The 27,049-nt window shown below is 44.1% G+C and overlaps 1 protein-coding gene and 1 non-coding gene across 4 annotated transcripts; one reads left to right on the top strand and one right to left on the bottom strand.

Moving 5' to 3' along the window:
- LOC142852606 (uncharacterized) lies at positions 1-22,861 on the bottom strand. Of its 3 annotated transcripts, none has more exons than XM_075977611.1 (4): positions 22,747-22,861; positions 2,177-2,303; positions 1,917-1,977; positions 1-863 (listed from the first exon to the last, which is right to left on the bottom strand). In XM_075977611.1, exons 1-4 carry the CDS (start codon positions 22,747-22,749, stop codon positions 80-82), a joined length of 975 nt encoding a protein of 324 aa, XP_075833726.1. In that variant the 5' UTR covers positions 22,750-22,861; the 3' UTR covers positions 1-79. The 3 variants fall into 3 exon arrangements, with proteins under 3 accessions (XP_075833726.1, XP_075833725.1, XP_075833724.1); XM_075977610.1 differs by lacking the exon at positions 22,747-22,861 and adding an exon at positions 11,828-12,457 and having other exon boundaries at positions 1,790-1,977; XM_075977609.1 differs by lacking the exon at positions 22,747-22,861 and adding an exon at positions 11,828-12,456.
- Positions 22,862-24,343: 1,482 nt separating this feature from the next.
- Positions 24,344-24,462, top strand: LOC142853158 (5S ribosomal RNA). The gene has a single exon (XR_012911097.1). It is a non-coding gene; the product is annotated as a 5S ribosomal RNA (ribosomal RNA).
- The last annotated feature ends 2,587 nt before the right edge of the window (positions 24,463-27,049 follow it).

Here is a 27,049-nt window from a genome sequence, read left to right as displayed (position 1 = left end):
TTCTCTCCAGTATGTTGTTTTATTTGCTTAGGGATGATTGTGTTGTACAAAGGCTTTACCACATTGATTATAGTCATAGTTAGTCTCCAGCATGTCTTCTTTTATGCTTTTTAAGATACCTGTGACATGAAAAGGCTTTACTACACTGATTACATTTGTAGGGTTTCTCTCCAGTATGTGTTCTTCTATGTGTTCGGAGATGACTGTGGTCTGAAAAGGCTTTACCACATTGATTGCATTCATAGGGTTTCTCTCCAGTGTGCGTTCTTTTATGTATTTGAAGAGTAATTTGTTGTGCAAAGGCTTTACCACATTGATTGCATTCATAGGGTTTCTCTCCAGTATGTGTTCTTTTATGTGTTTGAAGATGACTCGGGTGAGAAAAGGCTTTACCACATTGATTGCATTCATAGGGTTTCTCTCCAGTATGTGTTCTTTTATGTGCATGAAGATTACCATGACGTGCAAATGCTTTACCACAGTGATTGCATTTATAGGGTTTCTCTCCAGTATGTGTTCTTTCATGTATTTGAAGATTTCTATGATGTGGAAAGGCTTTACCACATTGATTACATTCATAGGGTTTCTCTCCAGTGTGTGTTCTTTTATGTGTTCGAAGATTACTATGACGTGCAAAGGCTTTACCACATTGATTACATTGATAGCGTTTTTCTCCAGTATGTGTTCTTTTATGCATTTGAAGATGTCTATCATGTGCAAAGGCTTTGCCATATTGGCTAGACTTATAGGGTTTTTCTCCAGCATGTGTTCTTTCATGCCTTTGAAGATGACTGTCATATGCTAAGGCTTTAACATATTGAGTATATACAGAAGGTTTCTCTCCAGTATGACTTCTTTCATGCCTGCAAGGATAATTGGTACACATAAAACCTTTACCACATTCAATACACTGTTGAATCAATATATCTTATGAATAAATTTTACAATTTGGTCCAATTGTAAAGATAAAATCTAAGATTTTATCACTGTGTTTATTAAGGGCTGTTTTACATCTTTGAAGATACCTGTGATGGTAAGATCCTTTATCACAAGGTTCGCATACACAGAATATTTTTATATGAGATTTTGCACCTATTTCAAGAGAGCTGGAAAAACTGAGAGCATCACCACTCTTATTGCATTTATAAATTATCCTATACTTTTGACTCATCCTCTACTGTTAAGTCACCTAGGACAAACAGAAGTTTATGCTCAGTCCTAGGGCTTCTCTGCAGTGTGTGTGTGTTGATGGATTGAAGCTGGGAAGCCAAATACTTGTATACTTGAATCAAATTCAAGAAGTATATTCGATGTGGTGACTGCTACATATCTTCTATTTGTTCTCAGAGAGAAGAGTGTTATGCCTGCCCATGTCCCTATGCTCATATGACTTGTATCCAGAGTGACATATGAAGAATAACAAAAGGCACACAGTTTGACTTTCTGTTTCTCATAGACATGTGGTACAGGGATTAAGATTTCTCGATAACAACAGCACCTTGGCTCTTGGCCCTAACTGCAGCTCTCAGGATACACAGCACAGGAACAACAAGTATATTAGTAACACTTGTTTTACTATGGGCTGTATGTTTATTACAAAGTTTTGGAGACATACTTATTACCTATTCAACATGTATACCTTTTGTAAAATGAGTGGTATGAAACTAAATAGATCGGCAGTCTACAGCTTAGCTCTCATAGAACTATGATTCAAATGGTGATATCTGCTAAGGAACTATTTCCTTGTCTTCTCTCTTAATAGAATGCCTTGCAAATGCAATTCACCTACCTGAAATTGAGGTACATGGTTTGTGAGAATTTATGTTTATTTACACTGCTGCTTCTGTTTACAACTTCCAGGACACATTACAGTTCCTTCAGAGGCACGTTTGTATCAGCCTGCACATGATAATTACCTTCCGTGTCTTTGAGAACTTTGACAATGTTCCTCAATATTATGGTCTTCCCAACTGTATCCTAAAATATAGTACCAGAAAATGTATGGTATATTATTGAAAATTGTGCAAACTTTAATTTACTATCTTCAGTGAACCTTAGAGCCATGCCTGATTTATTCACCTCATTCTTCTTTCCCAGTCAAACTACAGAAGAGCAGCAAGAATCAAGGTAACAGTTCTCCCCTTATTTCAAAACCTGAAGGAAGATCCAGTCTTACCTATGGCAGTGAGGTTCCTGTAGGTGTCCAGCATCACATCTTTGTAGAGATTCTTCTGGAAAGGATCCAGCAACTTCCACTCTTCCCAAGTGAAGTCAACATGCACATCATCATAGGTCACTGCATTCTGAAATGACCCACACATGTGTACAACAGAAAGCATGATAGTGACAACATTGTAAATATATACTTCTTTGACAGTATAGTCATAACTGTGGTGTTCCTCATACTTATTACATGATATAGACATTATAAGGCAATCCCCAAGTCACTTTAGAAGGAAACTGAATAGGAGCTTCACCTCTGTCATTTCTGTACACTGCGAATGGGATATCATCATGCTAGAGAAATGACTACAAAAAATGGAAAGAAATAGATCAACGAAAGGAAACAAATCAACAGTTCAGAGCACACATGAATGAAAGTGTATAATTTCTAACTACAAAATAGAAAAATAAGATGGGTAAGCTGAGCGTATTGGCTCACACCATTGACCGCTGCACTCAGAAGTTCCCGAGGTGAATGCAGTCAGTTCCAGGACAGTCAGAAGTACATAGTAAGGCCCTGCCTCCAGGGGGAGAGATAGCTCAGCAGTTAAGAACACTGGCTATTCTTTAAGAGGCCCCGAGTTCAAATCTCAGTAACCACAAGGTGGCTTACAACCATCCATAGTGAGATCTGGTGCCCTCTTCTGGCCTGCAGGGATACATGCAGACAGAACACTGTATACATAGTAAACAAATCTTAAAAATGAAGACCCTGCCAGGCAGTAGTAACATACACCTTTAATCCCAGCACTGGGGAGCACTCCGGAGGCAGAGGCAGGCAGACCTCTGTAAATTTGAGGCCAACCTGTTCTGCAAGAGCTAGTTTCAGGACAGGCTCCAAAGCTACAGAGAAACCCTGTCTTGAAAATAATAAATAAACAAAGACCCCATCCCCCATGCAAAAATCAAACAAAAAAAACCAGATTTTTTAGTGATTTTTTTTTTTTGTAGAGTTAATATATTCACTCCAGTTCTATATTCACCTTCCAGAAACCTGAACTACCCCAAATTAAACTGTAACATCAATGGTATTTTATTAACTGGTACTGAATGTTGTGGAGGTCCAGAAAGGTGAGCCTATTTCTACCTTGTCTGATGGTCACAGAGTTTGGAGGTTGTTCAAAATGGTTGACAAGTGTAGCTACATGTCACTCAGGATGTGTTTGCTTGGTTCTTTTGACATTAAGACGGCTCATACAGATAGATCCATGCCATCCTCACAGATGTTCAGGACGTGCATGTGCACTACTGCTCCTCCTTTCGTACTGAGGTCACCTGGGGAGTGGCTCCCCTCAGGACACGCGGTCTAAGGTGGCTTCACGGCCTAAACAACAGAATGCTAATGACTTGGTGTCTCAAAGTGTTGAAGCAATTCATTGCTCAAGTTGTCATTTATATCATGTTTAAAAAGTCTTTTGTTGCCTTATGGAAAATTAAACACGGATGATTTCAGTATTCACAGGAACACCCTCCAGGGACTTTTCTATGGTTTCTGTTTTATTGTTTTTTACAAGTCTTAGTATTCTTTATATTTCTAAATCCCCAGGTCCCTACCCTGGCAAGAAGTGGTTTTGTCAAGGCTTGTCCCCTACAGCATCTTTAAACAGTTACAAATGGACAGATGAAAATATCAGCAATATAAATGTGGCGCACAAATAATCAACACAGTACAGAAGAGAACACTCAGTTCTTGTTGGTCTTGCATATAGGTGGGCTCAATCGCCAGTACTTACTTGTGGGATCACAGCTATCCATCATTCCATATTGCAATAAGGACGCTTGTTTGTTCCTGGCCGCTTAGCCCCAAAATAATCACACGGAAACTGTACTAATTAAAATACTGCTTGGCCCATTAGCTCTAGCTTCTTATTGGCTAAGTCTTACATATTAATTTAACCCATTTCCATTAATCTGTGCATCACCACGAGGTTGTGGCCTACCAGCAAAGTTTCAGCACGTCTGTCTCCAGCAGCAGCTCCATGGCTTCTCCTTGACTCCACCTCCTTCTCCCAACATCCAGTTTAGTTTTCCCCACCTACCTAAGTTCTGCCCTGCTATAGGTGCAAAGCAGTTTCTTTATTCATTAATGATAATCACAGCATACAGAAGAGAATCCCACATCACCTCCCCTTTTCTGTTTAAATAAGAAAGGTTTTTGATGGAGGAAGGTCATTGGCTAATAAAGAAACTGCCATTAAAGAACCTCTTAATATAGTTAGATTCACAATATGCAGAAAGAGTTATCTTGCATATTGAAACCGCTGAATTTATACCAGATGACACAGAGTTGACTTCATTGTTTATCCAGGTACAAGACATAATCAGGAACAGGCTTTGTCAGATGTACATAACACACATCTGGTCCCATACAGGTCTGTCTGGTCCTCTAGCACAAGGCAACGCTGAGATTGATCAATTATTGATTGGAAGCATGTTGCAGGCCTCAGAATTTCATAAAAAGCATCATGTTGATGGAGGAAGGTCATTGGTTAAAAAAAATTAACTGCTTGGCTGGTCCTCATAGGTTAAAACATAGGTGGGAGGAGTAAACAGAACAGAATGCTGGGAGGAAGAGGAAGTGAGCTCAGACTCGACAGCTCTGCTCTCTGGAGCAGAGGCTTGCTCCACTCTCCCAGGCAGACGCACACAATGAAGCAAGCCGCCAGGTCAGACATGCTGAATCATTCCCGATAAGACTGGAGCTACACAGCTTATTAGAGATGGGTTGATCGGGATATGAGAATTAGCCTAGAAGAGGCTAGATAGAAATGGGCCAAGCAGTGTTTAAATGAATACAGTTTGTGTGTTGTTATTTCGGGGCATAAGCTAGCAGGCAGCCAGGGTGCTGGGGACGCAGCCCCGCCACTCCTATTACTACATCATGTCAATAGTAAAGGCCTAAAGAAAGAATTTTCCATTACATGGCAACAAGCTAAGGACATTATAAAGAGATGTCCTACTTGTTCTTTCTATAATCAAACACCGTTGCCTGCAGGGAGTAACCCAAAGGATACTAAAAGAAATGAAATCTGGCAGATGGATGTGTTCCACTTTATGGAATTTGGTAAATTAAAATATGTACACCACATCTTAGACATGTATTCAGGTTTTCAATGGGCTACTGCCCTGAGCTCAGAAAAGGCTGATTCAGTAATCACACATTTATTGGAAGTTATGGCCATCATGGGTATACCTGCACAAATAAAGACAGACAATGGTCCAGCATATGTATCTAAGAAAATGAAACACTTTTTTGATTATTATAATATAAAACACATTACAGGTATACCAAATAATCCTACAGGTCAGGCAGTTATAGAAAGATCAAACCATACTATAAAGGATATGCTGAACAAACAGAAAGGGACCGAAAATACCCCAGAAATAGATTACATAATGCTTTATTAACCTTGAATTTTCTTAACGCTAATGAGAAAGGAACGACAGTGGCAGAAAGACATTGGATAATGGAAAAGTCTGCTGAACTAAATCAACCAATTTATTTCAAAGATGTGCTGACCTCTCAATGGAAGCCAGGAGATGTGCTATGTTGGGGAAGGGGTTTTGCTCTTGTTTCCACAGGAGAAGAAAAATTGTGGATACCATCAAAATTAATAAAGTTTCAATTTGAAGAGGAGAAACCTCTTGGAAAGGAGAAATGACAGCTCATCCACAATGATGATATTCATACAGGAGGTAAGAAAAACATAGAATGGGGGCAGGGTTCTCTTATCTCTGCAGGAAAACACTCATCTTCAAAAAATTCAAGGGACCCTGGATGTTTGAATACTGACAGATGGAATCTATTTACAACCCAATAAGAATCAGCAAGAAAAACAAATAGGTCCCGTAAGTAAAATTATTCTTCTCTTATCTTTAAATATGTATTAATGTGCATTTATTTATAAATATATAGAGCTGGTTTTCAAGTTGGACTGTGGCTCAGTCCCTCTCCAATTCCAAGCCTGTTGGTAAGAGAAAAACCCAGTTTCTGGAGTTTCTGTCTCATGTCAAGAGCCATGATATGGGACAAAAAGAAATAATGAGTTTAGAAAACATCTTTGCTTTTCTTCATATCTATTATACCTTTCATTGAATATATCTATCATGCCTTTCATTGAATATATGTATGTCTATATATGTCTGTATGATTAATGCTTAAGTTTTTCACAATGAACAATGAGTTTTTCCTGCAGTGACATTTGAAGTTTCCAGGAAGAAGATGGGGCCCCACAACAACAACCCCACCTGGTTGATATGAAGTCCTGATACTGATAGTGCTACTACAAGACCTGTTTTGGGTACCAGCTGCACAAGACAGTTCCAACTTGGTTAGCTGAAATGGTGCACATCTTGTACAACATTCTGGCCAGACCTCCACAAAATACTCAGACTATTTGCAATTTTAAAAGACATCGATCTTGAAATTTAACCATCATTTTACTTTCACAGGATCCCCCAGAAAGAACGTCGCCCCCATGACAGCTGGAAGTAATTCTAGAGGATGACGTCCCCTCTCCCAGTAAAGTTTGCCCTTGGGTTTAGAGACATCATTTAGGGGTTGATTATAATTAGTATACAGTTGAGGGTTGGGGGAGGAATTTTATAAGTTCAGGGATCATTTGAAAAAAAAGAGGGATAATGGGATAATAGATTGGTACTTGTTGGTACTTGTGAGTTATTGTTTTGAGACAAATATATTGATATCGATTCTTATATAGATACAAAGTTAAATTAAATTGACTATTGTTTGCATGCATGCTTCTACCTCTGTTTAAAACATTTTTATGTATTGATATATACATTGTATTGATATTGTATATTTACCATGTTGCAGTGTACATTTCTAAGACACTTATATACTGTTTGTGTATTGATATATATTTACCATATTGTATTGTATATTTGTACATTGTTTATATTTGGAGGTCATTATCCTCATTTGTTGCCCAGTTGTTTATTGTCTTAGTCTTTAAGTTAGATAGGTATTGAGAATTATATAGATCAATAGTATTCTACGTTTGTCATTTATAGTTAGACTAATCAGGTTCTTTAGATACATAGAGATTATACTCAGTATAGATAATCTTCAACCTCTTCAAAGAGCTGTAGAAAATGGCCTTTAATCTAACTCAGAGTTTTGTGGTAGTGAGACACAATTGCTCCTGGCAACACCGATCTATTCCTGAGAGAATGTTGAGCACCAAAGACACTCCACCTGGAGCCTTTCTTCTTAGCTGAACTGGCCTTTGGGCAAAGACATGCCCATACCTCAACCACTGACAGAGATACAGAGTATCCGTGAATGGAAAAAACAGAGGACTGTCATATCCTACCAAGACAAGGTAAGATAGTTTTGACAAGTTTCTTGCCTTTGAAAATGGTACATTTAAAGGGGGAAATGATATAGGTATGAATAATTTGCATTGGTATGGATTTTAAGGTCAATTTTGTTATATGTATATGTATTTCTAATATTGATTAAGGTATTGTGATTGTGAAGTTCATTTTGAAAATGTAATGTATAATTAGGAAATATAGGTTGTTAATGTATAATCATCAATAATAATCAAGCTTGTAGTCATGTTAGTTAGATTTTCTAGATATATAGAGATATAGTTCAGTAAGATAGGCATTCTTCATATCTTTCAAAGACTACAGAATATGGCATTTAATGTTTTAATAACTTAGGGATTTTCATGACAATGAGACACGTCTGCTTCAAGAAGAAGATGGGCATCGAAGAGGCACCTTATGGAGTTTGATAGTCATTTGAGCAAGAAACTGCTCTTGCCTGGACTATTGCATAAACTGGACACAGAGATCCCCCGGAGAGAGGACTGCTGAACTTGCCTAAAGGTGAGATGGTCTTTTGGGGTTCCTGATTCATGAAAGAGTCTGCAAGACATTCTGCAGGACACAGCAGAAAGTGACTTGAACTGTTTTTGGAATTTTCCTGCTTCATGGAAATGTCTGCTGGAAACTATGGGGCTGTAGGATGAAGATGGATACCCCAACGATACAGAGGAACTTTGGGTGACTGTCCAGGCAGCGAGATGTCTCTGTCATTTCTAGAGTTTTGGACTTCTTGTTTGCTTAGGTAATATTATATCCTTCTGGAGTCTTTGATGGAGTTGAAGAATGGTTAGTTATAGTTTTCCTTAGTTTTATGATAAAAGATAAAGTAGATATAAATATTGTAATTCTTGCTTGATAACTGTTTTGTTATATGTAATTTTACTATGTTAAAGTGAAAGCCTTTCTTTTTTATTTAAACAGGAAAAGGGGAAATGATGGAGGAAGGTCATTGGTTAATTGACTGCCTTGACCCTGATAGGACAGAAAATTAGACGGAGTAGACAGAACAGAAAGCTGGGAGAAAGAAGCCGAGTCAGGCAGTCGCCATGATTCTCCCACCCAACACAGACACAGGTTAAGATCTTCCCTGGTAAGCCACCTCGTGGGCTACACAGATTATTAGAAATGGGTTAGATCAATATGTAAGAGGTAGCCAATAAGAGGCTGAAACTAATGGGCCAGGCAGTGTTTAAAAGAATACAGTTTCCGTGTAATTATTTTGGGTAAAGCTAGCCGGGTGGCGGGACACAGCCCTGCCATTCCTTACTACGGGTTTTAACTTTAACATAGAAAAATTATTTTTAACTTTAACATAGAAAAATTACATATAACAAAACAGGTATTAAGCAAGAATTACAGTTACAATATTTATATCCACTTTATCTTTAATCATATCTAAGGAAAACTATAATAATATCTATCTATTCTTCAATTCCATCAAAGACTCCTAAAGGATATAATATTACCTAAGTAAAGGAAGTACATTGTAAGCAACTTCCAAAACTCTAGAATTGACAGAGACATCTCACTACCTGGACAGTCACCCAAAGTTCTTCTGTACTGTTGAGGCATCTATCTTCAGCCTACAGGCCCATAGCATCTGGCAGACTTTTCCATGAAGCAGGAAATTTCAAAGACAGTTCCACCTATATTGGCAGTTTGTCAGTCACTTTCTTCTGTGTCCTCCAGAATATTCAGAATACCATCAAGCAGTCCAAGCAAGAACAGTTTCTTGCCCAAATGGCTAGTAAACTCCTTAAGGAGCTTCTTTGATGCCCATCCTCCTCTAGAAGCAATTGGTGCTGCCAGGAACAGATGTGTCTTACTATCATGAAAAGCCCTAAATTCTTTTTTTTTTTTTTCAATTTTTCGAGACAGGGTTTCTCTGTAGCTTTGGAGCCTGTCCTGGCACTAGCTCTTGTAGACCAGGCTGGCCTCAAACTCACAGAGATCTGCCTGCCCCTGCCTCCCGAGTGCTGGGATTAAAGGCATGTGCCACCACCGCCCGGCCCCTAAATTCTTAAAACATTTTAAATGCCATATTCTGTAGTCTTTGAAATGTTTGAAGAATGCCTATCTATCTGAAATTTATCTCTGTACATCTAGAAAACCTAACTAACATAACTACAAGCTTGATCATTATAGATGTGTATCTATTAACCTGTATTTCTTAATTATATATTACATTTTTAAATGAGCTTCACAAACATAATACCTTAATCAAGATCAAAAATACATATACACAGTATAACAAAACTGACCTTGAATTTGTATCAATAAACCAAGATCCATACCCATGTAAATCTCTATAGCATATCCCCCTTTAAATGTAAACAATATTTGGGAATTTCGTCATAGTACTCTCCAAACTGCTTCCTGCTGTTTATTGGGTGAAGTAATTTTTTGAGGGGTGGTCAAAGTGACCTTTCAGGGGCTCTTGGTCCATCAAGCCATATTAGTCTGGAAGCAATCCACAGGTTTTCATCTTCTGTGGAAACAAAAGAAGAACCTCTTTTCCAAGCAACATATCCTTAGACCCATATTTTGAATTAAAGACACCTTTAAAGTATATTTGTTGGTTACTTAGCTCCTTCACAATCAAAAACTTCAAAGAAAACACAATCATATACACAATCCAGGCTCAATGCAGGACGGTCAACGAATGTGTTAAAAGCATTTGGGGTCCGTTGCTAGGAAATACTGACTTTGACATTGCTAAATGTTTTTCTGGACGCACGGAGCAACAAATAGCTGAAGAAAGAGAGCAGGAACAAGGCAGCCCAGTGATGGCTGAAGTCGGTGAGCAGAGACCCCCTCTGCAAAAATCATGGCCTGAACAGGCTCTTCCTGCCCCCCTCTTCACCCCAACCTTACAGTCTTCAGAGTAAATGATAGTCTTGTCTTCTCCCAGGCCTGGCCAACTTCCTTCCCTGTACCCTAACAGCTGAGCTCTGAGACCCATCCAAGTACTGACATTCCTGTTCTGCTAGACGCAGCTGCCTGCCACCCCTGCTGAAACCTCACCCAGTGATGTGGCCAAAGCTCGGCTTTCTATCCGTTCTTAAGTGTGGCTCTCCCTCACAAGATCATACACTCCCAAAGTCCTTTCTTTCTAGTAATATCTGAGCTAAGTCCATGATAAACATCTCTTTTTACCCAGGTGTGGTCATGTGAGGCAGAAGCAGATGGATCTCTATAAGTTCCAAAGCTAGCATATCTACTACCTAATGAGTTCCAGGCCAAACGGGTTAGAAAGTGAGACTGTGTCTCAAAACACTCAAGCGAAAAATCTCTACTTAATAAACTTCAGGGCTGTGAAAACGGTTTAATAATTAACAAACTCTGAGAGTCATCAAGGGACGGTTTTCCTAGTGCATACCCATCCCACCTACGGTTCTAAGGAAGTGAAACTAGGAGCAGCCAGCAATACGGTTTGTGTAAGGACAGAGGAAAGCCGGAGAGCGGGTAGCACATCCGCTCCTGGGGAAAGCCCAGAATTATACAGCAAACTATCCGCCAGCCTTGCCAAAAATGGGTTAAATTCTCCCTGACCTCGCCAAAAAGGATTTGTTCATGCTATTTCCAAGCCTTGTCCCACAAAGAAGCCACATGGCTCCCGGCACAGGGGTTGCAGGACAGTATCTTAGTCATTTCAGGTGTCAGCCACTGCTCCCCGTCATGCCATTCTCAGAAATGAATATAGACAAGCATGGTATCAGAGCCTGGCAGATCTTTTTAAATTTGAGCCCGTTTGGTCTACAGAGTGAGTATGATAGTAAGAAATGTCTTAGTAGCACACACACAATCACACACAAACACATAAATATAGTTGAATATAATTTTGCATTGTTCGAGACAAGATCTCATTAGAAAGCTCCAGTTGGCCTAGAATTCACAATGGATAATTATATACTGAATATTTTAAAACAAATTCCAATAAACATTTCATTCTATACCATTGGCTCATTATTCAAAGACTGGCAGTTTTCTATACAAGAGGGAGCTTCCAACAATTTTCTTCATATTTATATTTCAAGAAAACTGGAAATTCATAACAACTGGGAGAAATTTCATAATCTTTACGTTTTTAGGTTGTTTTTCTCCATCCAATCATTCTATGAAATCAATATTTTTTTGAGCTTTTTCTAATTTAGAAACATTTTAACTAGCGCATTGTAAATGGAGGTGTTTGGAAGTTTTGTTTGAATGCTAAGACTCCAACTATGGAAGCTGAAACAACACTTACCAAAGTAAATATTCCAGCTGCCAGTAACCCAATGAGTTTTTAAGAATGCTTTTCTAAAATAGGTAGAAATTTTCCAATTACTGTATTGGAATTGTTGGAAAACTACTCTTTTAAATTTTCCTGGGGTGAAAAATAAAAGGAGGTTATTGGTTCACAGTTTATAGTACTATTTGCTGTACTATCAACACACTGAGTTAAATAGCTATTATTATTATTTAACATGAACTAAAGGATGATATATGTAGCCACTAGATTTTCTATTAACACATGAGGGGCAACTATTCAAGCCTATGTGTAATATGATTGTATCAAAGGTTTATTAGTGTCTCTCATATTATTTTCTCTCTAATGAATAATAAAACATGTACAGCCTTTGTTAGAGTTTCTATTGCTGTGAAGAGATACCATGACGATGGCAACTCTTATAAAGGGAAAACAATTAATTTGGGCAGCATTTTCAGAGGTTTAGTCCATTATCGTCAGGGATAATGTGGAGACACTGTACATCTTGACCCACAGGCAACATGAAGAGAGATGAGACTGGGTATGGCTGAGCATCTGAGACCTCAAAACCCACCCGCACAGTGGCACACTTCCTCCAACAAGGGTACACCTAATAGTATCACTCTCTATGAACTTATGGGGCCAATTATATTCAGACTCCCACAGGATAAGTATTCTGAAATCCCCAGTTGCGGGTGTCTTTGACTCATTTACTCGCTCTTGGGATCCTTATCTTCAGACTGGGCTGCCCAATCCAGCCTTGATAGGATGGTTTGAGCCTAGTGCCATTGCACCTTGTTATACCGTTGTATGGGATGGTTTTGTGTGTCTACTTGACACCAAGCCAGAGACATCAGAAAAGAGGGGGCTTTAGTGGATGAAATGCCTCCATAAGATCCATCAGTAAGGCATTTTCTCAATTATTGATCAATGGGAGGAGGGCCCAGCCCATTGAGAGTGGTCCCATCCCAGTGCTGGTGGTCCTGGGTTCTATAAGAAGGGAAGTCATTTGGAGTAACCCAATAAGCAGCACCTCCAGTCTCCAGGATTCTGCACTGGCTGAGTTTCTGGCCTGACTTCCTTTAATAGTGAACATCAATCTGAAAGTGCAATGCAAATTAACCCTTTTCTCCCCATCTTGCTTTTTGGTAATGGTGTTTCATCACAACAATAGAAACCCTAACTAAGACACCATGTCTAGTTGGTATCTATGAGAGACCTCAGGAAAATGGAAGAGGGGGAGGTTTGGGGAAAAGGTAGAGGACTGAGAGGAGCGGAGAGAGGAAATGGTGCGGTTGGGATGAGAGAAGAATAAATAAAACATAAATGAAAGAGAGGACTATGAACAAGCAAAGGAAGATAGAATCAAAGACAAAAACTCAACAGGCCAAATCCTTTGGCTCTGTCTCAGACAATGGGGCTTCATTTTCAAAGGGCATAGATAATGTTGGGAGTAATTGAGTCCTGGCCTTCAGCTGCTCTTCCCTGTCTAGAGCCTTCTAATTGAGGTTACTAGAAGCTGTGCTTTGCCTAGAAGATCAGAGGATGGGATTTTCACCTGTTGGCCATTGACTGCAGGGTATTTAAGCCTCCATGGTGCTATTAAAGAAAGGCCAGATAGCTCTATTTCTGCAACTTCTCACAATCTCTGTCCTTTGCTACTTCCAATCCCCATACGCAGCTCTCAATGACAGAAGTCTCATAGCCTGGGATCTCCACATCCTGTGATCTCAAATCCAACCCCCCTTTATCTTCACCACTGCATACAATCAACTCACACACTCTCCTCACTGAGGGTCTGACTGTCAAACAGATGGGTACAATAGTGATGAACTGACCACAGGAAAAAGATCCATCCATAACTTTTAAACTTTGCATCTTTCTTGTTTCCAGAATCAGTACAACATAGGAGACCCTGCCAAGTTTGGATGGACCCCACCAAACATGCACAACTGTTATTGCAGGTTCTGTATGAAGTTCCTTCCTGGGACTAGAAATCACTTTGCTTACTCCTTCCAGGAATCAAAGGCTCAGCTGGATGGAGTCTTAGCCTTGGGGCACATTCCTAGACTTCCACTGCGGAGCCAGGGCCTTCCCTTCAAAGGGGCCAAACTCCTTGAAAATTCCTGCCTCTTTCTCACCACCTGACTGACGTATGAAACTCCCTACTGCTGTTTTTCTCCACAAAACACAGACTTTTCATTTCTTTCAATGTAGACCTGAGTCTCAGTAATAACCACCCAACAGAGGCAATAAATATTAGAATAATAAATAAAATTATCTAAGAAATCAGCTCATTACTTTTTAATACCATCTTACTTACTTTTTCAGTACATGGCGAGAATAAGAAAATTTTGGGGCTAAAATATCCTACAAATGACCTCTGGCTACATTCTTCATGGAGTTTTATAAGCACCTGTGCTAACTTACCAGGCCACAGTCCCCCAATGGGGCTACAAAGGAGGAAGCCAGGCTTTAGATAGCGGGACCACAGCAAGTCAAGGCTGTGACTGATTTATTAACAGCAATCAGACTTTTATGCCTTGATCAGAAACAGAAGATAATGGCAATTTCCAGGATCAATACAATTCTAGTTGCCATGGTGTAAGGAACTTTGCAACCTGTACAGGGTACACAAGATTAATCTCTGAAACCAAATGTCCTGTGAAGCTTCCATTCTTCCTTGACTACTAAGGGATCATACAGAGAAACACAAAGCAGCCTGAATGTTTCACTGGTTGGGGCAGGGAGGGGCTACATCAGGAACCAGAAGGCACCTTGTGCCCCAGGAGCCATGGACTTTAACCTGAAAATCCTATGACACGTCTCTCAAGGCAGACAGTCCAGGCCATGTCCACGGTTCCCTGCAGAGCCTTACCCACTAAAATCCTATAACCTTGAGACCTACTGTTTGCAATTACTCTCAACATTGCAATTTTCCAGGTCCTACTAGAACAGCTGATGGAGCTCTGTGAACAGCTTTCTACGGTTTTTACTATCTAAAGTCCTAATACCTTCAACATTCCCCCAGATCCCAACATTCACGGGTCCTTTGCAACAACAAAATCACCTTTGAGGCACCATTTTTTATTGTTGTTGTTCAAACTTTCTTCTCCGTTGCCATCATTAAATTCTCTAACCGAATGCAACTCAGATAATGAAGAGGTTTATGTGGTTGATACCCCTAGGTCACAAGCCCTCCTTGTGAGAGATTAGGATAGAAACTCAAGCTAATAACTTGTAGAAGGAGCTGCGGGCTGTGTTCCTGCTGCCCGGCTCCCACACCACGGGTTAGCTTTTGCCCCAAAATAACAACACACAAACTGTATTCATATAAATACTGCTTGGCCCATTAGCTCCAGCCTCCTACTGGCCAACTCTCCCATCCTTATCAACCCACCTCCATTATGTGACCCACCAGGAAGATTCTAGCGTACTTTCTTCTTGGGCTGGAGCTTCATCACGTCTGCCCTGGAGAGGAGTGGCATGGCGTCTGGCTCACTTCCCTTCTTCCCAGCATTCTGTTCTGTCTACTCCACCCACCTATGTTCTGACCTATCAGGCGAAGCAGTTTCTTTATTAATTAACCAATGACCTTCCCACATCAATAACTGAAGGCAGCACGTGAGGAAACATGGTTTCCTGCCTTTCTCTCTTGCTTAGTTACCGTCTCAGGCTCAGCCATCCCTCTAATCCAGCCCAGGACCACTTGCTTAGAGATACTGACAACTCAGTGGAACAGCCTTCCCGCACAATCGGAATGAACACAATCTCTCTCGGACACTGTAACCAGATGTTCTGATTGGGCACAACCTCAGCTGATGTTCTCTCAGATGACTCTAAGTTATGTCATGTTCACAACTGAGGATAATTAGGAAAAAGATACAGTAATATACGAGCTGGCTTTAAAGAAGCAAAGCCAATGAATTAATTATACCAGTTACTAGAGCAGCAAAAAACCAAACATAAAGATAGCAACAACTGGAGAACACAGAAATGCCAGGGAATGAGAGAAGGCAAGTCTCTAAGATCAAGCAGAGAAAACTAAAACTGTCTCCCCACAGAAAGTTCCCAAGCCAATCAAAACACAAGGAACTCATAACAAGACATTGTATGAATACAAATTTGGTGAAGGTCCATTATTTTCTAGAAAATGAACATAATTAGACTACAATTAATAAAATCAGCAGCACAGATGACACCACTGGCAAAGACACCAAGGAGACCTGCAAATATAGATGATGGTCCCTAAAACAAGACACAAAGGAGACCTGCAAATATAGATGATGGTCCCTTAAACAAGACACAAAGGAGACCTGCAAATATATATGACGGTCCCTTAAACAAGACACAAAGGAGACCTGCAAATATAGATGATGGTCCCTTAAACAAGACACCAAGGAGACCTGCAAATATAGATGATGGTCCCTAAAACAAGACACAAAGGAGACCTGCAAATATAGATGACGGTCCCTAAAACAAGACACCAAGGAGACCTGCAAATATAGATGACGGTCCCTTAAACAAGAACGACAAGATCCTAATCAAAATCAAACTCCAAGTAATCACAGCCACTCATCCTGTGCACTCAGTTCTCTCCTTTGCCAGTCACAGAAAAATTGTTAAAAGGCCTGGCATGGTGGCACACACCTTTAATCCCAGCACTTGGGAGGCAGAGGCAGGCAGATTTCTGTGAGTTTGAGGCCAGCTTGGTCTATGGAGTGAGTTCCAGAACAGGCTTCAAAGCTACAGAAAAACCCTGTCTTGAAAAATAAAAAAATAAATGAAAGAAAGAAAGAGAAAATTAGTTGGGCAAGGAGATTGTCCCACCAAAATTGGAGATTTGCTTAAAGCTTTCTGATGTTTTAACTTTGTAGAAAATAATTTCAAGGAGCTGGAGAGATGGCTCAGAGGTTAAGAGCACTGGCTGTTCTTCCAGAGGTCCTGAGTTCAATTCCCAGCAAACATTTGGTGGCTCAAAACCACCTGTAATGTGATCTGGCACCCTTATCTGGCGTGAAGTTGACCATGCAAACAAAACACTGTATATATAATAAATAAATCTTAAAAAAAAAAAACCTGTAATGAGATCTGGCGCCCTCATCTGGCGTGAAGTTGACCATGCAGACAAAACACTGTATATATAATAAATAAATCTTAAAAAAAAAAACAAACCTGAAATGAGATCTGGCGCCCTCATCTGGCCTGAAGGTGACCATGCAGGCAAAACACTGTATATATAATAAATAAATTTAAAAAAAAAATACCTAGGGAATCTCAGTCAGGAAAAGTGGGGTCTTGACCAGTGTTACCAGCCCCCTATGAGTCCATGTGTATAGAAATTAAATAAACAGAGTTCACAACTTCTACAAATTAACTCAAGGTGACCCTTACACTGTTTCTGACCTCCAGTCGTGGGTATTTGTTCCAAAGACAGACGCCCAGTGCTCTAAAGCTCTCTGCAAATGGAGATGATCCCCTGCTGTGGCTCTGCAGCCCCTTCTGGCTTGTTGTGGTTTCAGGTAAACCCCGGCCCTCTGATGCCCAATAATTTAAAATCTGCCTTCTTCCGCACATATTATGGCACAAGATGTGGAATCTGCTCCACTGACCTGCACGACACCATGGACACCTGAGAGATCTCTGCAGAACAGAAACCCCTTTGTCTGCTGAAACTGAGTTTCACTGAATCACACCATGCTGGCTGGTGGTAGCAGAAAGACAAAAGCATTCTAATCATGTACGGCTGAAGATTGATCCACATCATCTCTTTCTACCAGTTCCTAAACTATTTGTATCATGTATAGGACAAACCTGAAAGTGGAATTCAATATTCAGAATTTCTAGAAAGCAGGCCTTTACCTTTTCCAGCTCATTTTCTCACCGCACATCACAAGCACTGTCTGTCTGTGCACACTGGACAGTGACATCACAAGCATCAGAGCCTCCCCTCCCCAGGAAATCCCACGCAGGGAGGCTCACAGGACAAGGTTCACTGCCCGGGTCATTACATGGACCAACAGAACCACACTCTGGCCCACGGTCCATTCAAGTCCCAGCAGAAAAGACAGCAGAGCAAACCTGCTCCGAGCACCCCACACTCACCGTGGCTTGTGGTCTTTCTTACAACTCCCTACAGTCCCAGAAAGGACCTGCAAGTAGTATTCCTACTGCTAAGCCTTGCCAGAGTCCCTCCTTAGCTAGGGCCACCCATCTGGACCTCAGAATATCAGCAGCTCCCCTACTGGGTGAGCAGAGATCTAAAGACTCAGACAGCACAGGCCTTCCCAGCTCTGCCCTTCCAGCCCAGCCGACAGAGCCCTATCTGAAAAGTTTGTATTAGAGTAGACATTCTTCCACGCTCCCGGAGCACTTTCTGTTCCTTGTTCAAGGCACAGGGTCCTTTGTGTGTAGATCGCAGTACACACTCAGTGTCCAGTGCAGTCAACCCTTTGATTCCTAGCTGGGAAGTCCTGCAGCTAAACATAGGTCACATTCAAACAGTGACGGTTGTCAAAGGAAAAAAGAGGCCATGAGTTAGAAAACAATGAGGGGTCATGGTAGGGCTTTGGGGGCAAGAAAGAGACTCTGGAGATGATGTAGTTTTTATCTCAAATAATTATTTTGAAAAGCTGAAACAGGCTTTAGTGCCATAAACTCCAGAGTCGAGGGATTTGTCTGAGAGCACACCAAGGACTGCTCACACCTTTCTCTCAGCCTGCGCACCTTAAACCCGGAAAGTAACAGTCCTGTAGACAGGGTAGGAACTTCTTACAAAGACCCTCTATTTTGGTTAAACTAGTGTAACTGCAGTAATTTGGTTACACAGATCCTTGATTGCCCTGGACTGTGGACCTCCAAAAATGGCCACATGAAATATTTATGAAGCCTCTAAGATTGGTTACCTGACTCCCCATTGCTAATATCAACTACTGCCAAAGCAGGAAAGCTCTCTCCTCCTTCCTGTAGTAATATGGGCGGCGGCGGGGCTGCGTCCCCAACACCCCAGCTGCCTGCTCGGCTAGCTTTTGCCCCAAAATAACAACACACAAACTGTATTCATTTAAACACTGCTTGGCTCATTTCTACCTAGCCTCTTCTAGGCTAACTCTCACACCTGGACTAGCCCATTTCTTATCATCTGTGTAGCACCTGTCTTACCTGGAAGATTCTAGCCTAAGTCCATCCTGGGTCGGAGCTTCATAGCGTGCATCTTCCCTGGAGCGGGGAGCATGGCGTCTCTCTGAGGCGTCTGCTCTGGAGAGGAGAGCTGTGGAGTCTGACCTCACTTCCTCTTCCTCCCAGCGTTTTGTTCTGTTTACTCCTCCCACTTATCTTCTAACCAATGAAATGAGCCAAGGCAGTTCCTTTATTAGCCAATGACCTTCCTCCATCACCTTCCTGCCATTTTCTTTCTTTCTTTTTTAAAGATATATTTATTTATTATGTATACAATATTCTATCTGCATGTATGCCTGCAGGCCAGAAGAGGGCACCAGATCTCACTACAGATGGTTGTGAGCCACCATATGGTTGCTGGGAACTGAACTCAGGACCAGCTGGTGCTCTTAACCACTGAGCTATCTCTCCAGCCCCCTGCCATTCCCTTTCTGTGCTGTGACTATATCAGATTCAGAGTTGATCAGTGACTCAGTTCTGGCACAGGTCCTTCATCTGTAACTCCCCAGGGAAAGTCAGAGAGGTTGCAGGACACTCATTCCCTGGTCTCTTATCCTTCTCACTGACCAGTCAAGGCCCAGCCTGAAAGGAGTTGCAGGACTGTCTTCCCACCACTGGGCAGCAGAGGCAGGATTAAGTGTTCAAAGCAATTCTCAACTTCATAGCTCCTGGGCTGTAGGAAATACTGCTCTCAAGAGAAATAAATAAATCAATAGCACTTGAGAAAAAAGGAATAAGATTCTTAAAGATGACAAAACACTGGAGAACGGAGACAAATAGGGAGAAGAACACTAATGCACATAAAGAAAATTGAAGGCGTAAGTCATAAACAATGCCACACCAATTTGGGATTATGATTAATAGGGTGATATTTATTTAAAGGGGAAAAAACTTACAGATCACTGTCCCAGGCAACAGCCCTCTACGCAACGCAACCAGGAGTCTAGTCGCCGGTGGAGCAGGAAGTGAAGAGAGAGAGGAGAGGGAAGTGGCTGCTTTTTTAAAGGGAGAGAGACCACGCCCCAAGGGGCTGGTATCTCAGCGGCTATTGGCTGGAGGAGTGGGAGGACCTCCCGCAACAGAAAATGGTAAAAGCCGGGCGGTGGTGGCCCACGCCTTTAATCCCACGCCTTTAATCGGGAGGCAGAGGCAGGCGGATCTCTGTGAGTTCGAGACCAGCCTGGTCTACAAGAGCTAGTTCCAGGACAGGCTCCAAAACCACAGAGAAACCCTGTCTCGAAAAACCAAAAAAAAAAAAAGAAAAGAAAATGGTAAAAATGGTACCAAGTTAAATGACTTTTTTAAAACGATAAAAATAATGCATTTTTAAGATTAAAAAGTTAGTTATACTGACTGTGAAAAGGAGTAGGCCCTTCCCTAGTAGAGGGAAGGCCATTACTAAGAGACTGATTGATCTTGACTATATGCTCATGTTGGCTGCCGAGATCTGTAACCTCACACACAGAGTTCCAATCAACCATCTGTGTCTCAAACTTCTAAGCCGACTTTACTGTGTGAACCAGACCGAACAGATCTGCACAGGAGAGTTTCCTAATTGCGAATTCAATGTTCATTGCCTCACGGTAACTTTCTCAAACTGTACCCCCACCAATCTGGTCTGTCTTCATTCGTGTGACGTGAACTGACACATGCTGGGAAATTACAGAGTAACTCCTCCTGCCGCACTCAGGGCCTTTTTCATAGCAGCGACTCCAGCAGCTTCCAGCCTACCATTTCCCCCTTCACTGCACACAGTAAACTATTCTCCGATTCTGGTCCAAAGGCTCCACATGCAAACTGTTTTCCTGTAACTGCGAAGGACAGTCGACTCCAGGACTCAAAAGGATAATTTTAAAACCCTGAGGTAGCACAGTGATTTAAACTAAAATGTTTGGAGGTGTAATACGGAGAGCAAGGTCATTGCCCTGAGCGCAACAGTCTGAAATCAAGGCCACCTGAGTCAAGAGAAGAGCGCTCGCCTCAGGAAACCTATTTCTAAAAGGCTGGAAATGCAGCTGCTCTAGAAATACTGTGTCCTCCCAGGGAGAAATCACTCCTCACAATTAGGAGATTAATAGAGAAAAATCTCTGATGAGAGCCTGCATGTATCTCTGTCTAATACTCAGAGGAGCAGCATTGACAGAGTCTGCATTCCACATCTGCTGTCATCCCTGATTTCTCTTAGGGTCATGCGCCAGGTTACACTCTGAACAATTTAAATAGGGACAGGAGACAGCAAGTGTGGACACTTAGGCAGATGGGAGACACAGTAAAGACATTATCAGAATTATTTCTGAAGGTCCCCAGTGACCTGATGCAGCAGGTCATTCTTCAGTGACAGGGTCCTGAGGGGAAAGTGCCAGGGAATGAGAAAGACAGGAAAAGGAGAAGGTAGAAAAGGTAACAGCTGGGGTGGGGAGGTCTTACACAGCTGTGTCTCATGTCAAGTAAGCTTCTTTAGAAGAACAGCATCTCTTCTACTAGTTACAGGGGTATGGAAAGAAATGGGGAGCTTCTACAAAGTCAGCAGAAACTACCACATAATGAGAAAATTTCAGGAAATTAATTAAATGTTGCGCAAGGAGCATGCAGGGTATCTCAAGAACATTATTGACTAAGCCCATAGCGGCCTTGGAACTAATAACCATAGCTCCAGTGCTGGGAAGACCTTGGCCCTCAGGATTAAAGGAACGCTCCACAGAGGCCCTGGCCCCAGACCACGACCAGCTCTGCATTCCTGCTTTTAGAAAAGAAGCTCAGTCTTCTTCTCAACACACCAAGGCCTTAGGCAAAGCTCCTGAGGCCAAGATCCCAGGCAGCAGTTATTCCATCCCCAAGAATATTCCTCCTCCCTGCCTCAGGGCCTAAATGAAAGCCTTGCTTGACCAGGACAGTCCTGAAAACAACAGTGTTTTACTTTTCAAATAGCTGTCACCTGGTGTCTTACTGCCCCTCTCTCAGAACTATGCTTTTCTCAAGGAGAAAACTGGAACTTTAAGGCAGACAGGGCCTTAAGGTGGGTTGTGATCCCACAATACCTCCCTGGGCAACTTGTTAGAAGTCTGTTCTTTGATATGGCGATGGGCCTATAGACTGTGGTCACTCAAGGGTGTGTGTCACCTTTGTAATGATTTGGAGCCAAATGTCAGGAAAATCCTGGTGGGAAAAAAAATGTGGGCCATAATACCCTTATCTCTACCAGGCCTGGTTAGCATATACTCATCTTTGGGGTGTTTGAGACAGTTAAATTCCACTTTATGAGACTTACTAGCTCTAAGCATTGGTAAATCCTTTAAGTCACCAATTTTACTCGTCTACATCACAGCTAACTGTGCAGCGCTACCCAACACACGAGATGCCTTTTACAACCTCCACACAATTACCTGTAAACGGACCTTACAAGTAAAGGTTACATGAAAAGTGTTGAACGTCTAGAAGATACAGGAGAAACCAGGCCTCTCAAAGTTAGGCAACCCGCCTTCCATGGCTGCACCAAAAGCGCATTGCTGTTGACTCCAAATATGGTTCCACACACAGCTGCCTGCGCCCAACGCGCTGCACAGGTGCAGCCCACAGAGCAAAGTCGTCAGAGGGCCTTACGGTTCAGGGAGTAGCAGGGACCGCTTAGGAACTCACCAGACAGGGATTCTAACCCAGCCCCGGGGAGTCCCAGTCACGCTGGCTCCTACACCTCACCATCTGCTCTTCCCTATCGGGGACCGCAGCCCCTCGCTCACCATGTTGTGGACGGCCCCCTCACAGCTCCCCGCAGTAGCGTTCACTGCACAGCACGCGAAAACACTGGCACCAGCTCCTCTGCAAAGCCAAGCCTGCAACCATGCTCCCGGAAGAACCCTGAACGGCTTCTGACTGGCAGTTCGGCGTGGAGACCCTGATTGGCTGGTGAGGCCTGAGTGACAAGCGCACCTCCGGTTGGGTTGCGGTGTGCTTAAAGAAACAGCACAAAAGTTCCCGACCCTGCCTTCCAGCCCAGACCCTAGTATACTCCAGATATGCAAAGGTTTGCTTTTCAATAGCACTTGCCCGCGGCTCCAATTGCTAGTCCTGCTATCTTCCCGCACTCCTTAGGCTTTTACACTTCTTCCTCCTGAATGAACATGACTGGTCGGCGGAACCGTTTCCTCTGCCTGTGTCTTGCACAGCCTCAATGTGGCATGGAGTGATTCCCTGTGGCAGAGGTGGAAGGGTGCCCAGAATATTAACAACTTTAAAGAGTGATTTAAGGACACAAAAGGAGATGTTTGTTCTGTGGCTTCACGGTGAGGTCAGGTGAACTGAAGGAACTTCCACAGGCTCTTCAGAGAGCCAGGGAGAGAGATGCAGGGACCAGAAAAGACAACAAAATGATAGATCTGTCTCCCACCAGAAGACAGGATGACGGCTGCATCGCTTTAAGTTTTCTTCCAGAATTCGAGACAAACTCTTGACAAATGAATAATACTAAAAAGTGAAGTCTTCAAGGGGTAAGTTGAATTCTTAGCGAATCATGGAGCTAGGAAGACTGTCTTTATGAGTAAGATAGTTAGCCAGCTCACCTTCCTCAGCGGGCAGGAGAAAAAAAAAATGAAACTGCATTATTCAAGGCTCTATACAGGAGCAGGACAGGTAAAACTCAGTCTCTCCGCGCATGTAGAGAGTAGATTTATTAGAATGTCTCACAAGCTGTGGTCCCGCTAGTCCAACAATGGCGTCTACGCAGGGGAAGTTGAAGACTCCAGTAGTTCCTCTGCCCATGAGGCTGGAAGTCTCAGCTGGTCTTCAGTATGCACCAAAGTTCCAAAGAGTTGGCTCTCCTGCTAATAAGGGGAGGAACTTGGTACCCAGAGCTAGAGCGGGGAGGCAGAGAGAGAGAGCTTCCTTCTTCAGTATCATTTATATCTGTAGGCTGCTACGAAAAGAAGTGATACAGATTAACCGTGGATCTTATTCAATCTTTGAGGTGGTTTTGGAGTTTTTGAGAAATGGTTTATCTCTATAGACCCGAAATTCACTCTGTAGTCCAAACTGCCCTGAAACTTACAAAAGTCAACTGCTTCATCCTCTTGAGTGATGGAGAAAAACTGTGCACAGCCACCAATATGCTATGTGTAAATCCGATCAACTAATGATCGAGATTTAAAATGGACATGTTATTTCAAAACTCTTCAGAAAAATGCCTTGCAGAGGTACCCAATGCTTTGGGGTACAGTTAAACCACAGTTACTCCTTTTGAAAACAAAAAATTGCATGGGAGGGGGGGCGGGCTGGCATGCAGGAACTCAAACAAGTGTTGCGGCAGAAAGCTCTTGGGGCACGACAGCGACACGCACCTCCGTCTACCGCCATACCACCCTGAACGCGCCCGATCTCGTCTGATCTCGGAAGCTAAGCAGGGTCGGGCCTGGTTAGTACTTGGATGGGAGACCGCCTGGGAATACCGGGTGCTGTAGGCTTTTTGTCTTCCTTTTCTCTTTCGGCCCCTTTTGGCCTTCGCGACCGCGGGCCGAGGGCCAGCCCGGACCAGGCAGGACACCACCAGGACAATCCGCACCCCGGAAAGACGGCGCACCTCTCACAAGGTTCCAAATCCACCCACCGCTCAGAGCCCTCAGGCACGCAGGAAACCCACCCACGAGGGGAAACACCCGAGTGGGGAAGGAAATGACAGGACCACTGAAGGAAATTAAGACTAACTCGCTGCGCGGGGTGGGTGTCACGGGTGGAAGCTGGACGGCCACCGGCATGCCCTTGGGAGCCACAGCGAGGGGCGAAGGGCGAGGGCCAAGGGCCTAGGTGCGCCTGGCATCGCAGCCCCGCACAGCACAACACTGTGTATGTGTTCAGGAAGAGATCGCCTCGCCCCCTCCACGCAATGCACCCGGTGGATGCGGTCTAAGAGCAAGCAGGCTCCACCCACCCACTCCCGGGGATGGGGTGTGCGCCCACCTGCGTGCCTGTGTGCCTGCTTGCCTGTGTGTAATGTGCAATGTGTGTGCTTGTGTGAGAAGCCCCATGTGGGTGCACGTGTGTTCGTGTAGGCCACAATAGGCGCCTTTGTGTTTGTGTGTGTGTTGTGCGTGCATGCTTGTGAGTGCGCACGTGTGTCTGGGGTTTTGCCTGCTTTTGTCTCTGCCTGCTCGGGAGTGTGTGCATTTTTGCATGATTGTGTGTGTGTGTGTGTGCTGTGCGTGCGTACTTGTGTGGATGTGCGTCTGGGTGTCCACCTGCTTGCGTGTCAGTCTGTAGGCTCCGATCGCGTGCTTGCGTACACGCGTGCTTGAGTGTGTTTCTGCATGCGCGAGCGTGTGAGTACGCTTGTGTGCAGGCCCGAGTGCCTACGGGCATGCGCGCGTGCATGAGGGGAAGCGCCCACGCACTGGTGCCCTCTAGGGCTCGCTCGGCTGGTGGGCTTGTCCCCGGTGGGATGGGATGCCAGGTATCAACAGTTGGTTGCCTCCTGAACCCAACCTGAGAGGCCAAGGCCTGGGCTCAGGGATGGAATCTGTGAGGTGGAGGCCAACCACCGAGGTCCAAGATGGGCATGGAGTCAAGAAGCTGGACGCTCAGGCGCTGTTCCACTAAGCCCTACGGTGGAACTCCCTATCTATCTATCTATCTATCTATCTATCTATCTATCTATCTATCTACCCAGAGCCAAGCCGAGAGAGAGAGGTCTGTGCTGTGCTGAGCTGTGCGGTGGATTTCAGATGCCAGCCGACAGCATCCTTATAACAGTCCAGGCTCAGGAAGGTCCTGCTCAGCCCCAGAGGTGGGTGCAGAAGGAACAGACTTGCCTTCTTGAGTCTTCCTTGATGGTGGGGGATGCCGGGTGGCCCGGTGGAAATAAGGATACATAGCCCAAGAGAGTTGCGGCCGGGACCTGCCCCCGCCCCCACCGTCCAGGAGCAGAGAGCGCCAAGACCCAAGTTCCAAGTTCCAAGTTCCCTCGGCCCCACCGGTCGGCCCAGGAGCATCTTCCACGCTGGACAGCCTGCCTTTCTCTCTTCTCCCCGACGCGCAGGGCGGGCGTGCGGCCCACTTCACGACGAGGCACCTTCAATGGGGGACTGGATGGCCCCGCTGGCTGGCGATAGGGGATAGGGGTGGGACTGGGGGTGGGGGTGGACATGGGGCAGAACTGGAATCTTGGGAGCTGGCATTCCAAGTTCCAAAGAGAGAACCAAGGTTTCTCAGAACGGCGAGAAAGCACAGGCGGGCACAGGCACACAGTCTCTCTAACCCAATCCCAGGCTTTCTAGATTCTCCAGGAGGAGGGGGTTACTCTGGGGAGCCGAGGAAGAGGAGCAGGAGCAGGAGCAGGAGCAGGAGGGAAGGGCAGGTAGAAGAAGAGGTGGAGGAGGAGGAGCATTAGGAGGAAACTACAGTTCCCCAATGATGAGAGACTAGCGCCTAGCCACTACCAGACCCGTCGAGGCACCTCCGTAGGTAGGGCACCAGCAAGACAGTGTCTACCCCTGTCTGGAAGGATGCCCCAAGCGATCCAACCGCTTTGCCTGAGCCTATCTGGGCACCTCCCCCGCGAACTCCTCATGCCACCCCATGCCACCCCACCCCAGTCTCACCCCAGCCCCACCATCACCCCTTGCCGGGCGCCGCCCATCTCCCCGGACCCAACCCCCATGCTTCCACCAGTGGCCCGCGGGACGACAGAGGCAAGGAGCTGGCTGGCTACCTGGCAACAGTCCCCAGGTGGAGGGAGAGTCGGGGTCCAAAGCCGACCCCTGCCCTGGAAAGCCCTGAGGCCCTGTCAAAGCCGACACCCGTGGATTCCCCACCGAAGGAGGCTGAGGGCGGGCAAGGGAGGAGCCAGCTTGCGGGCCAACAAACCTGCCAGGGGCACGGTTGGGGCGCGGTGAGGGTGCCCGATGAGGAACGGGAGACAAGGTCGGTAGGTAGGGCTGCCTGGCGACTGCTGCTGGCCCTGGAGCCCGGCTCCGGGTCGGGGCAGAGGGCGGCCTAGCTGGCAGGCTGTCTGGCGGGCGGGGAGGGGATCGTCCGTCCGCCCGCCCGCCCGCCCGT

This window comes from Microtus pennsylvanicus, chromosome 6 (assembly GCF_037038515.1).
Source record: "Microtus pennsylvanicus isolate mMicPen1 chromosome 6, mMicPen1.hap1, whole genome shotgun sequence".
In the NCBI taxonomy this organism is placed as follows: domain Eukaryota; kingdom Metazoa; phylum Chordata; class Mammalia; order Rodentia; family Cricetidae; genus Microtus; species Microtus pennsylvanicus.
The sequence above is the reverse complement of the archived record's forward strand: the minus strand, read 5'-3'. Positions and strand labels throughout refer to the sequence as shown.